Source organism: Struthio camelus, chromosome 12 (assembly GCF_040807025.1).
Source record: "Struthio camelus isolate bStrCam1 chromosome 12, bStrCam1.hap1, whole genome shotgun sequence".
Classification (NCBI taxonomy): Eukaryota; Metazoa; Chordata; class Aves; order Struthioniformes; family Struthionidae; genus Struthio; species Struthio camelus.
Window position 1 is genome coordinate 14438905 of NC_090953.1, and position 13955 is coordinate 14452859.

The following is a 13955-nucleotide window of genomic DNA, read 5'->3' on the forward strand; positions in this document are numbered from 1 at the left end:
CTATTCCCAGATTCCACCTACTGTCATTTCTCAAAAGATTTTGGTTTGCATCTCATTGCTCTCAGTCACGTGAAGGAATGGGTATGCGGCTCATGGAGCCAGAGAAGGGCTTTTGGAGTTTTGTTATTGACAAGAAAGCAAGACAGACTCATAATGTATAAAAAAGAAGAGCTCAGGAGCAGATCATAGGTTATTAAGTTAGGGCTTGTGCTGATAAACAATATAGCAGATTTCCCTGGTATGTAAGCCCATACCTAGCTACTTGGAAGCCATTAGGTCCTACCTACCATGCACAGAGCTGACAATCTTCCAAAAACGTTTTAGTATTTGCATGATGAAGCTGCGGAATTCATAAACAACTTCTTCACTATTTGTTTTATTCCTTAAGGTGACAGAGACATACAGAGTGATGATATGCCAAACTTAAAAATTGTGGAGAATTTTATTTATGAGAGCATGAGATACCAGCCAGTTGTGGACTTGATCATGCGAAAAGCTTTACAAGATGATGTAATTGATGGTTATCCTGTGAAAAAGGGGACAAACATTATTCTCAATATTGGACGCATGCATAAGCTTGAATTCTTCCCAAAGCCAGATGAGTTTTCTCTTGAAAATTTTGAGAAGAACGTAAGTTTTCTGTCTTTTTTCTTACAGGAGATGGGGTATTATTTCTTACTGAAAAATGTATCCTCCTCTTATTTTGATCATTAGTCTGTTCACCCTTTGTCTAAATGCCTAACTAGCTATACATCCTGCTCTTATTGTTAGAGTTGGCAGGAAATTTTCCTACCAAGGTCTTTAAACTGGAAAAGAATGATGTTATTGAAAATTAAGAATTTCCCAGACACCTTAATTCTTATTACAAATTTCTATTGAAACGTGTCCAAGACGCACAGTTTCCATTACATCCCCTCGTATTGGAAAATATGAGGAGGCTTTAGGGAGCTAGAGCCATGCAAGGAGTACACAGAGCTGAGTCAGTATGAGGAATCTCTGGGGAGGCGAAGTGGTACAGTAACTCCTGAGAGAGGGAAAATCTAGCTGGCCCATTCTATTCAAATAGAAATTTATTTACTTTTCCTAAAAGAAAATAAATATCCTTTATGGACTGAAATGGAAATCCTGAGTTCTAATCAGCTCAGTACTGGAAATGCTGAGTAATTCAGTCACAGTTCAGCACAACATTTTAATATAAGTTTTATTTGAAGTCCCAACAGCACTAGAACTTTCTTTAGCCTGCAGAACTGAGTCCTATATCAACATCACCTTTTTTTTTTTTTTTGTAATCCCTACTACTGTAACTTGTCCTCTAGATTTTTTTCTTTCATTCAGAACTTTGCTGTTCTGATTATTAGCAATTGTTTTAGAAAAACATATTTGTTCAGTAATAACCATCTGGAGTGATTTAAAAATGTACTGAAAGATGGTATACTGACCCCACTCTAAGTCTGATTAGTTAGCTAGTGCAAATGGAAACGGACGGTACTGCAATCCAAGTGACAGACAGCATGAATTATGAAATATTAAGGTTTGGTTAGTGCTCCTCTGAGGCAATTAGCAAGATCTTAGGACCAGGAGCCATGCAGAAGTGGAGGGAGTAATCAGTTTAGGCCTACAAAGGGAATCTCAACTGCAGAAAGCTGAGAAAGCTTTACTATCCTAAATCCACAGATCTTCCCAATATGCAAGCTTTATCTTGTATTTTCTAGTGGCCCCCGTCAAATACTAAGGTTGAACGGGGTTGAAGTTAAAAGCGTTAAGCTTCCCGTCGCTTTCACAGCTCTCATTTGTCTAACCAAAAGAACCTGGAAATCATTTTGTTACCTAGCAACACTATTTTTTTAAAGATGTTAGAAGCTGCACGCATTAGTGTCCATAAATATTGATTTGTTTTAGAGAAATAAATAGATGACCTACTTTGATACTCCAGAAATGGGCTTACTGAAGAAATAATTAAGAGAATAAGGAAACAAGATGTGAATATTCAAGCCAGAAACATGCCTCCAAGTTTGACATTTATCCTGCCAAAAAACCACAGGTACCATGTATGCCACACACAGAGTCAGAACTAAAGAAGGTTAATGTTTCTAAACTGCTAGTTGATTACCCACAGCAATTTGCACAGAGTATTAAAAACAACAAATCATGAAAAAAGACATCGTAGAAAATCCAAGAGGAGGATAAGCGATTAAGTTTATTAAACTATTCACTGTGAATAATTTCCTCAGTTTTGCCCATTATTTTCACTCCAGCTATTTCTATCAAAATGGATTTCTTGCTTATTTTATAAGCATACTTTGCTGCTAAAAATATTTCCCCTTGACCAAGTATTTACACACGTACTTTCTATCTGACTTGATGTATTCTATTTGCCACATAATTATTCTAGTAGGAACAATTTCCACTCAGTTCTCTAAGTGAATAGCAATCCACACCATTATTTATAATAAGATTGCATTGTTAGAATCTAGATATTTTTCCATTTTTCCAGGCTGCGCCTTTGCCATTGTGCTGTACTGCCAGCTGCTATACTGCTCCGTATTAGGAACATTCGTATTTACCTATCATTCATCACAAAGCACATCTCAGTTTGTTATTTGAAGTAATTTAAACAGAGGATGTTTTTTCTGGGACTGTAAAGGAAGAAAAAAAAAAAGGATAACTCTCTCAAATAATTCAGTACAAAGCAACCTCTCCCACTAAATTCTTGGGTTAAATAGAAAACTAGAAGTACACAGCTAGCAAATTACTTTTTTTAATTACATAAATGAAGAAAATTAATTTAGTTACAGCCAGACAATTTTTCTTATTCATAACAAGTAGCTTTCCTATCAGCAGTCTTATTCACATTGTTAGGACTGCTTTGCACAACTGATCCGTTCAACATCAGTAAAGGCAGCAGAAGCTGGCTGTGCATTCTTCAGCCGTTTTGAGAATCCTACATTTGACATTTTAATTGATAGAACAGGAATTATAAACATTATCTCCGTATTAGATGTTAATCAAAATTTTCTTTGTTATATGACAAATTAATTCACAGGAACTAGCTTTTTAATGGCAATTGTATGTGTATAACCTTTTAATTATCATTGGACAAGACAGCAGCCTTTACCTCAGACATCTATGAACTTTTTATGAACTATTTATGTTCTTAATGAACTAGAATGTATGTTAAAGCGTTTCTCCATTTCACAGCTTGGGGTGAGATCCCTTGTAGTTCACTGGATGAACAGATCAAAATACATGGGCAGAAGTCAGCTGCTTAACTCTACATTTCCTGCTATCTTAGTATTTAAAATGGCATGTCCCTTGTAGGTATTTCTGTATTTTAGCCTGACTTAGTTAAAAGGGGGTGTTCAGCATAAAGGGTAAGAAAAAACAAAGCAATAGTACACGTGGTCAAGAAATAACTCGGGTATAAGGAACAAAGTAATTGCTCCAAAGAGATTCTTTCCACAAGTTTTCCCAGAAAATATTTATTACAGATTTCCATCATAATTTTGGCTATTTTTCTGAAGAAAAATTTGTTTTAAAATTTTGTTCCCCTCATGTTGTTCTATGCAGGTTCCTTCACGCTATTTCCAACCATTTGGATTTGGCCCTCGGGGCTGTGTAGGAAAGTTTATTGCCATGGTAATGATGAAAGCGATTCTGGTAACTCTTCTGAGACGGTGCAAAGTACAGACAGTGAAAGGAAGAGGCCTTAACAACATCCAGAAAAACAATGACTTATCCATGCACCCAAAAGAAAGGCAGCCTTTGCTGGAGATGATTTTCACACCAAGAAGCAGCACAAACAAGAATCAAGATGTCTAAAATAGATCATCCGGAGTGTGAAAGTTACAGGGCTTTCTCAGCCACAGCCAGATTAAGAGAAGCCCATCTTTCCTAGGTAAACATAAGGAGTAAAACATTTTGTTCACCTTCAATCACTACTGCTGTAGGTGACCACCTGCTCTGCCTGCACAGCAAAACCATGTTCTGGCCATTTTACTGAATGCAGTAAAACATGACCAGATTTACAAAATAGCCCTGTTATCTGGCGAGGTCATGCTGTATACAGAATCCATGACTACTTTTTAAACGAATCAAGTTCAGACCAAGTTTTGCCTGACTTTTCAAACAGCACAAGCTCAGAGGTTTAGGAGTTATGGATGCCACACACCTGATGTGTTTTTAATTCCAAAAATTTCCCTTCCAAATTTGGACCTAGCAGTAGTTGATTACTATAAAAGCTCTAATTATCTGTTTTCCAAAATATCTGAATGACCGATAGTAAAGTTGTCTTTAGGTCTATGAAACAATTTTAAATGCATAAAGCTATCATGCTAAAACATAAGTAATTATTGTAGATATGTTAATACTTATTTCCTCTAAATATATTCAATATATTCAAGGTATAAAAAAGTTTGTACAAGAAACATTTTTCTCTACCATATTTTGCTGTCCCATTAAACAGATATCCAAGACTTACTGTGTTAGATATGCTTTAGCAGTGATAGTAATTTTAAGAATACTAAGGAATATATAACAGTTGAAATAACTATTCAATGTTTCTAAAAACTCTAATCCCAGATTCCTGCAAAGAGGTTCTGTAATCATCCTCACCTTGCACTGGTGATAACCAGCTGAGAATCAGGTAATGGGTATGAAGCAATACTTTCAGTATTACATAAGAGGCAAGTGCCCACAGCTCTACTTCATCTGGTTAACTGTACCATTTTCCCACTTCACCTTGCTTTGTGGAAGAAGTTCAAATTCTCTGTAAGTTGCCTAAGTATTACATTCTGTTTCCATCTGGTTTTAATTGCTCAATTCTACTTCAGAGAGAGAGATCTGGAGATGCTGCCTCCACCCTCACAACCCTCTTCCTGCACCATAGCAGGAGGGAAAGTCCCTCCCTAATTATGGACATAGCTCTTATTGCTTCTCCTGAAAAGCACTGGGCTGTATCCTGCTCTCAAGTATCTTGCACCGTACCTACTGACTTAAACAGAGCCAGTAGTGTAAACAAAGAAACTGCCTCATGAGGTAGACTCAGCTATTTTTAAAAGGTCAAATGGGCTTCACTCAGATAGGCAAGCTAAGATGCAGGTCTCAAGGGGTAACTGCTCAGAGTTTTGCAGGGGCAAAGGAGAAGAGTTCTAAAGTAACAAGGAGATTTTTAGAAAACATTTTAAAGGATTTTGCATACACAGATTTTTTGATTATTATTATTAGGCTTAGTTTGGACTTGGTCCTTAACAGATCACCTACATAGCAACTCACATTTCTTGTAAACAGACCTATCAGAATCTGTAGCAAAGCCCCTGAGATTCACTGGTATCCCTACCAGCCTAATGATGAGTTCACAGGGTCAAGAACAAAGAGACCTTCCTGATTTAATGACAACATCGCTTGACAGAGACTTTCCATTTTCAGTAAACTTTCAGTTTTTACGCTGTGCAACACAAAGAACGGGCTTTTCAGGATAAAACGCCTTGATAAAGACAAATAACCAGTAAACATTAGGCTTTCTATCCGCCTTTTCCTCCCAATTCATCTAAACTATAAACAAACAGAAAAAAAGAAAAATTGTGTTCAAAAAAAAAGTAGAATTTTCTTTCTGAGGAATAAGAAAGGGCTATGATCTCTTATCTCTTTTCCATGACTATTACAAGCCAAAGGCAATTTTTTTTTCTTGATCTAGTATGATAACATATACTAAAATTTCCCACAGGTTAATAAAGTATTTTTCCATCAGTTCTATCCCTGGCCATCACTGAAGGATTTTTCACAGAATCACAGAATCGTTTAGGTTGGATGGGACCTCTGGAGATCATCTAGTCCAACCTCCCTGCTCAAGCAGGGTCACCTAGAGCATATTGCCCAGGATCACATCCAGACGGGTTTTGAATATCTCCAGGGAAGGAGACTCCACTACCTCTCTGGGCAACCTGTTCCAATGCTCTGTCACCCTCACAGTGAAGAAGTTTTTTCTCAGGTTCAGATGGAACTTCCTGTGGTTCAGTTTTTTTGTCTAAGTTCTCATTTAGGAAAGCCAATTAAAGGGGGGGGGAGAAAAAAGGACCAATGTTGGCGTAGGTCCCCTTGTGCCCCTTAGGCCACCCGATCTCAGGTACAGGTCTAGCAGAATTTGATCTATCCAGTAGCACCTAAAAACTGCATGCAATCAACAAATAAATGTGTCTCCCAGCCAAAGGTAATGAAATGGGACTGGTGATCAAGGAGAGGAGGAGCTGAATATTTGGCTCATTTCTGAGCCATTTTTTGAAATCCGAGTGATTTATAAGTTACTTTGAAAGCTTTTTCCACAGCCATTGGCACATACACGAGAATTACACAACAGAGAAGTGCAGTCCCATGCTACCTGTAAATTCAGAAAATATTGGGCATTTGAAGATGCACAGAAAAGGGATTTCTATTTTTTAAATCATGCAATGACTTAGTGGCATGAATCTTTGGAATGTCTAATGGAACCTCTATTTCTATATTCGTTGTAGCTTTTAAACTATGAAACTGTCGGAGCTGTGTGGAAAAAGGAAGATGAGCAGTAATGTCCTGATCAAATCCCCTTTCTCATCACTGTATCATAAAACACCAAAAAAAGGGTACTTCAGTGTCCATGTACTTCTCATTTGTATGAGAACTTTAAAAAGAAATTCATTGAATCTTCTTCTTTCTTGGGAATAAAACTACCATTTCATACACGTTGTGCATCTTTTTCTGCTTATTTCGCACACAAAAAAACATTTTAGAGTGACAATTTACTCTGATTTTCCATCTCATAATTATAGGTCTCCCTGAGTCAAATTTTTCTCAAGGAATTAATAAGTACTTCTGTTTGTCATTGAAATTTCAAAATAATTACACAAAATCATGTAGATAGCTGGAAAATGCATGCTGCTCTGATCTCTTTAATATCATAGACGGTACAATTTATAGGATGGAATTTCAGAAATATGATTACTGTAATTATTCTATGGAAGAAACAAAGCAGTTTCATATTTTACTTTTTGTAAGCAAGCCTGCAGAATTATTTTCCATCATATTTTAAGTATATTCTTTCCAATATGCTTTGCAAATAGTGAGCCTAGTCAAGTTTCTACAACACTTATTTCTGTTCACGTTTGGACTATGGACCTATTAGTTAATCTAAGGCCAGTTCTCAATACCTATTATGTCTGTTATGCAGTGGGTCTATTTGAATATTTGCATGATGAGGCCCATTTCCCTTCTCCATATGTTTGAAAGTGGTGCAAGTGGTGAGGCAATGTTTCAAAGCTTGCCATATTGTACATAATAAAACTCTACTTCAAAATCAAAGTTCTGTTATCAGATATTGTAAAAAGTTAAGTGAGTTTTAGAACAACGTCAAACCTACTGTCCTTCAGTGACTAGTCTGTTAATGTTCAATCTATTTACACAAATCAAATTTAACAACTGTTTTAAACATCACTGATTACAGATGAGCAGACCATTAATGTGGTAGTTTGGAAAATAAAATAATCATCGAATAAAAGCTGTATGCACAAAAACAAGTCTTAAATTATTTTATCATGCTTTCCCAAACTAAAAATTACAAAAAGGTATTTAAATGTATGGGTGTGTATGTATACATAAACTGATGCTTGAAATATTAATTTCCCACTAACTTCAGTAGGTCTTCAATTGCACACATTTTTATTAGTAGCATGAATACAGAAATAGATTAACTAATTTAAGTTCATACAAAACTGCTTGTCCAGGAATGCACTGTGGAATGACCTCATCAAAGCTTTAGAACAAGGGAGAGGTTGTTCTAGTGACTCTGAAGACAAGAGGGATTTGTACATGGCTTAACAGCACAAATATAGCAAGCTTGGCTATCGGGGAGGGGGGGAAGAGTAATAAAAAAAATTTCCTCTTTCTACTTATATCATGATAGCATATTGCAACTTTGACAAATTTAGTCATTCAACATGATTCTTCTGCCCTTTTGGCATTTATTCTCTACATATGTATCCTCTCTTGCAGAGATTTCCTGATAGAGTTCATTGTACTCAGGAACTTTTAATATTTTAAAGTATAAAAAGTGTAAAAAAAACAAAAAACAAAAAACCACTTATGCGTTTGCAGTACTTTAGATCACTGTACAGCCCGCCGTCAATCTGGAAACAGATTTCACACAAAAAAAAAAAAAAATCACAAGATAGTTCTATTTGAGGCTTTCTGAATTAACTGAGTAAATCTGCTGCTCCAATGAAATCTTACAAAAAGGACAGATTTATGAACAAAAGATATTTCTGTAAACTTCACAAAGGGTTGAACCATAAACCACAAAATAAATCTAATCATTTCTTGATAAAATATGCATGCAGTTTTAACAGTTTCTTTGTTCAGCTATCAATTTTTATAAGCTGACAAAGGTGGCTTTCCTACTAAATGTTAGCACGGATTACACTTATCGGGACAAGCTATCCAGGAAATATTATAATAATAATTTATTTGTGTCTGTATTACTAATACTTTTTGCCTTCAAACGAAAGCTTCAAGAGTGATGACTAATAGTATTTGGCTGAGTGACAGAAAACTGAAGGTAGTAAATGTCATACTCGGAAAATCAAAAGGATTCTTTAACATAGCTGCAAATGACTAGCTATTTCAAACAGTAACAGGATCAAGCTCTATTAGTAAATATTAAACCATTACTAAAACAACTGTCCTTCTGTTAAGTCGTCCACTTTCAGCATTCTCCCATACGTTCAGTGTTATCACCTCATTTATATCTCATTGGATGCAATTCTTAACTTTAAAATAAAATGCCAGTTGAAACTTTGCAGCAGAAAGGAATTCTTTACTCTTGGATACAGAAAACAATGTATCTGCTCTGATCTATGGTGATAACAAATCCTTATCTAATGTAAGAGTAGAATTTGGTGCTGACATACTCATATTAAAGTAGCAGTTGCCCAGGATTTGAGAGGTTAAGACTGTTGGGGCTGAGAACAACATTATCTAAGTACTATTTTTGTAAGCCATAAACTTTCTGATACAGAATTTTAAAATAGACAGTGTTGGTTTTGCATACTGTTTTAAAACCCATGTTTTAGAAGACAAACTTTTGTTTTTATGATGTGCACACTCAGGTCAACAGCTCTATGCCACTGTAGAAATAACACCATTGAAAAAGCATCAATGCATTAAAAAAATCATGCGGCATTTATCTTTTTAGCAGTACATATAGTGTACTACAGTAACTGAAGTAAAAGCACTGCTTTCATAAATTGAGATAATGTTATGCTGTTCATATTTTTGTACTATTGATTTAGTTGCGGATAACTTTATTTAGGTACAAATATAATTGAAAAGATTTATGAGTAAATATGCACTCTGAACAGAGTCCAGCAGATGGCATACACAGAAAATGTATTAATGCAACAAGAACAACTTCTCTATTAGTAAAAGCTCTGCTAATATACAAAAACTAAAGCCAGAGTCCTATGGTTTCACTCAGTCATTAAACACTGCTCTAGGAAGAGGTTACCAAAGTCACTGGAAATGTAGATGTCAAGAGAAAACTAGCCACCAGTAGTATGGACAGTGTACTAGCATTATTCTGATTATTCTGGCATCAGCTTTTACTGGAGCGTTCTCCCAGTCTACTTGACTGGAACCTGGATATATCAGTCAGCATCAAGATTGATAGCACTCTGCCTGATAACTTCCAAAATGATGGGTTTATATTAATTCACTTTCTCTTAATTTGATGGGTGTATATTTTATCCTGTTGCTTGGTTAATTTAGTTTAGTGGCTCTGTAGCTCTCTCCTCTAGTCCATAGCGTAACAGGAATCTGTAATTAAACATTAGAGTCTTTGAAGGAAAGTTGACTTTTGTGTTCTGATTGATCCTTCAGTGAGTTAACACAATACGTCATGCATCCTCACTACCCTTCTACAGTGGTTATGAGTTTATCAGTCCAACAATTTGACCAGGTCTTCATAATTAATCTTTATTCTTTAAATAACTGCTGGGCCAAATCAAGACCAGTCAACCCAGCTGCAAAAAGGATACATTTGGCACAACATGCACAACTCCATTAACAAGCTGCCTGATTAGTACTGAAAATATCTCCCTTAGGATTTCAATCATTTTATTCCCCTCTAGTTTTAAAGAGCTGATTAGCATATTCCTCAATGCTTTATAAACTTATTCTTATCTTGCAATATGTACATGGTGTTGAATTCTCCATTTATCAGTCACTGAAAGGCTCTTGGCAAGCAATTACAGATCACAACATCTACATTCAGAAACTGCATCCTCTAACACCTGTAATTATATTTATATTTGTATTCACCCTTGTTCATTCCAGCAAACATTAGAAGGATTTTTTTGAGCATTAAATAATAGTTTGAGAGAGACATGAGAAGAGTATAAATCAGTGTTATTATAATATTAAGTATGGTGCTAACTGCATTAAGAAAATTGACACTTAGTTCCATTTCAGAAAGCACACAATTAAATTTTGTAAAAGGGTTAGATCCAGCTACTGAATGAATATTAAAGCAGCTGCAAATGGATCTTTTTGTGTTTGATGTGAAAGGAAATGTTTTCAAGTGAATTTTCACTGGCTCAGATGTATAAGTAAAAATGAAGCTATATCAGCTGATTTGCTATCTTCCTTCTTAAAAGAAGGGCAACACAAAGAAGAATGAATTTATGCTACAGAAATGTTATCACTCCATTATACTACTTCACCTAAGGAACTCAAAGCATATTATGAGTATTAATCAAGTCTTCAAGATGGAGCTTTATTTGCTAAGCCCATGCCACAGAGAGGTTAGGGTAAAAAACAATTTACTCTTTAGCCCTAAAATTAATTGCCTAAGGGCCCTTTACTCAATTGACAAACTTTGGTCAAAAACCTGGAACACTGGGACCTTTACCCAGTTAAAATGCCTTTGCTTCGACTCCAGGATACACGGCCTGAGTCTGTACCTGTGTGGTGGTATGCATGTTCTGAGTAAATATTAAGTGTACACTAAAATTCTGCCTAACACTTCATGTTAATTGTATGACCTAACACTTCAACAAAAAGGTTAGTAGAACAGGAAATATATAATAAATGGCAATACTTTGGTTAGACCATATCGTAAAACTCAGGGAGAGCAGAAAGTTGCAGATTAATGAAGAAGGTGGTAAGCTGACTTACTATAATTGTACAACTGAGGCCATAGAGAACCTAAAGGTGAAGAAGCAGATAACACCATTAGGATCAACACCTCCTGGGGAAAACTCAGGCAACTAATGTCTTCCCACGATACTCCACCTAAGGAAAAATGGCCTCAACCCTCTCTGCGCAGGGACTCTGCGCAGGATTGAGATAAGGAGAACACTGCAAAAGGGATACATATAGCTTGCTCAAAGTACTAGCTGTAGTAATAAAGCTTGTTTATTATTGTTTGTTTATTGCTTTTAGCTGAATTATCAATAAATTATTGAATCAATGCAGTGAGTTTTCCTCTGTTGCTGGCAAGTATCCTGCTTAAAATGTAACTTGAGGTGGTGGCACCAGTCATATTCTGTTTTTATATCTACTTAAGGTGGTATCAAGAAATGTCAGCTCCCCATTTTTCATTTCAGCTACCCACTAGAGCTCATTGCCGTAACAGGAAGAACATCACCTAGAAAACACAAAAGCCTGTTGAAATTTGCCTCATTTATCATCAATCATTTCTGAAAAGCACTGTAGGAACTGTGTCACGACCCAACAAAGCATACATTGCTTTGTAGAACTACATCTTACAGGCTTAAGAACACATGTTTTCATACAGTGTGTTAGTAAAAAAGCTTGGCAGGAGATACTAAGGCTTGTGGTTCATAGGACAAGGAAGTTTAAGGAAATTACACGAAGATAGCTCTATGCACTTTGGAGACTCAAAACCCTTGTTGAAGAGCTGAAGTTAAAGAAGGCTGAGGCTCTGCAATGTAGCTACTACCACTAATAATAGCATCTGAGTTCAAGTAGTTGTCAAAACAAAACCAAAACATATTTTGGGAAACAGAGTGCAATGATGCTGTACTGATACGCAGGAACAGTCTCCAAATATTATAACCTACTGAAAGCCCACGTCTGCAATGCTCTTTAAAGTTGTCAAGCTAAAGACTATCAGTTTGCCAGCAGTTCAAAGCATAATATTAGAACTGTTTAAAGACACATTTCTTAAATTTTCTATTTGAAGTCTGCTAACACTAATCCATTTCCACAGTTTTGGGCATTAGCAGATGCAAAAACTTCCCAACTCTTTTGAGAGTGCCGTTCTCCATAGAATAGGTAGAATAAGATTAGGGACAGAGTGTAAATAGAGCAATAGAAGATAAACCTACCACAAAATGCTACTTCTGAAGAGGCTGATTAATTAAGCATGGTGTTTTTGTAACAGCATAATTTTTTCATACAAAATAGCACAGACTGGGCTTGGTTTACAGTAAAAACCCATAATGAGTATCCCTGCAGCAGAGCCCCCTCAAGTCCCATGACTGTTTATATATTAGTCCGTAATTTGGAAAGTTAAAATGTAGCTAGAAGTGGGATATTCATTCACAAACACCTTTTAGAGTTTACGTGTGTTTTAGAGTGGTTCATTTTAATATTCTGAATAAATCTAATGAATCATCATGTAAAGCCAGTGAGATTTAGAAGTGTTAATGATCCTTTCTAAGAGAAGAAAAAAAAGTTCTAAATATTTTTAAATGAAAAAATCCTGTTCTTCAAGTTGATTAGCAATAAATAGCAGGACCTATGTGCAACACAAATCCTTGAGCTACAGTCTTCTTCCAGCCTGTTAGGCAAGATATTTTATGCTTCTTGTCCATTATTATTTTTCATAGTATTTTAAATCTGAAATAGTAAGACTGTACACTTTGTTCCATTGAATCTATTTTTGTGCACCAAACCTAAACATTTTCTACTTTTTTGCAGTAATCATCCTATTGCAATCCGTATTTTACTATCTCATAACAACTTACTATTTTCACTGTGTTATCTCATTAAGCTAATCAACTATTTTCCTCTAGCTTTCTGAAACTTTTACTCATCCACCCATTTTGTAGTAACATGACAGGAGAATACAGTTACAACATTTTAACCGATTTATCAGTATTTACCTCTACTGAATTACATTTAAATGGGTGAGAGAAAATATATAACTCAATAACTGGAAAACATTTTCATTTAAGTCTAGTTGATTTTCTTTAGTTTTAGTCAAAAGTATAAAGTAGATTTAAGACTAGAATGTAAAATAGGTTCACATTCTGAACTCCCTGAGAGAAACAGGTACTCATATCTGATATTGGCTTCAAATCCATTTCTAGTGAAAAAGAGAGGGAAAAAGAGAGGGGGAGAGAGAGAGACAGACAGACAGACATATTTTCAGCTTTCAAAGATCTAGCTTCAGAATAAAGTTCAGTGACACACTTGTACAGGTTCCTGCAGTAGCCAGACATCTATATTAATCTCTGTTTAGAGTTTAAAACATGTACACCAAAAAAAGGGAAAAAAAAAATTAATCTCTCAGTCATTTCTGAAATCACCATATGACCACAGATATTTTCTACCCCTTTGGCATAAGTTTTGGCTATGGTGTTATAGCAAATGCAGAAATTGATATACATTAGTTATGCAAGGCTATGAAACATACAGCTTCCTGATTACTTTAAAATAAAGCACTTCCAATTGTAATGAGTAGAAATAATTGGCATCCCCTTATTAGTAATGATTACATTATATTATTAAAAGAACTTTGGTGCACCACATTTTTTTTTAAGTAATCTAGTAGGATAGCGAAATGGAGAAACATGGATTATTTTACCTGCAATATGCACAAATAAGGGCAGAAAGCATAAAGAATGATACACACATTGCTACTCCCATGTCCTCTGGAAGTAAGGATTATTCAGTGATACGTTCTT

General features: G+C 35.7%; 1 protein-coding gene across 1 annotated transcript in view; it reads left to right on the forward strand.

Annotated features, from left to right (window-relative positions):
* The window catches only part of CYP19A1 (cytochrome P450 family 19 subfamily A member 1), a 29752-nt gene extending 22279 nt beyond the window's left edge, over positions 1-7473 (forward strand). Inside the window, 3 exon segments of the mRNA XM_009681371.2 lie at positions 389-630; positions 3568-3783; positions 3785-7473. Coding sequence (XP_009679666.2) covers positions 389-630; positions 3568-3783; positions 3785-3895 — 569 coding nt within the window. The 3' untranslated portion in view covers positions 3896-7473.
* The last annotated feature ends 6482 nt before the right edge of the window (positions 7474-13955 follow it).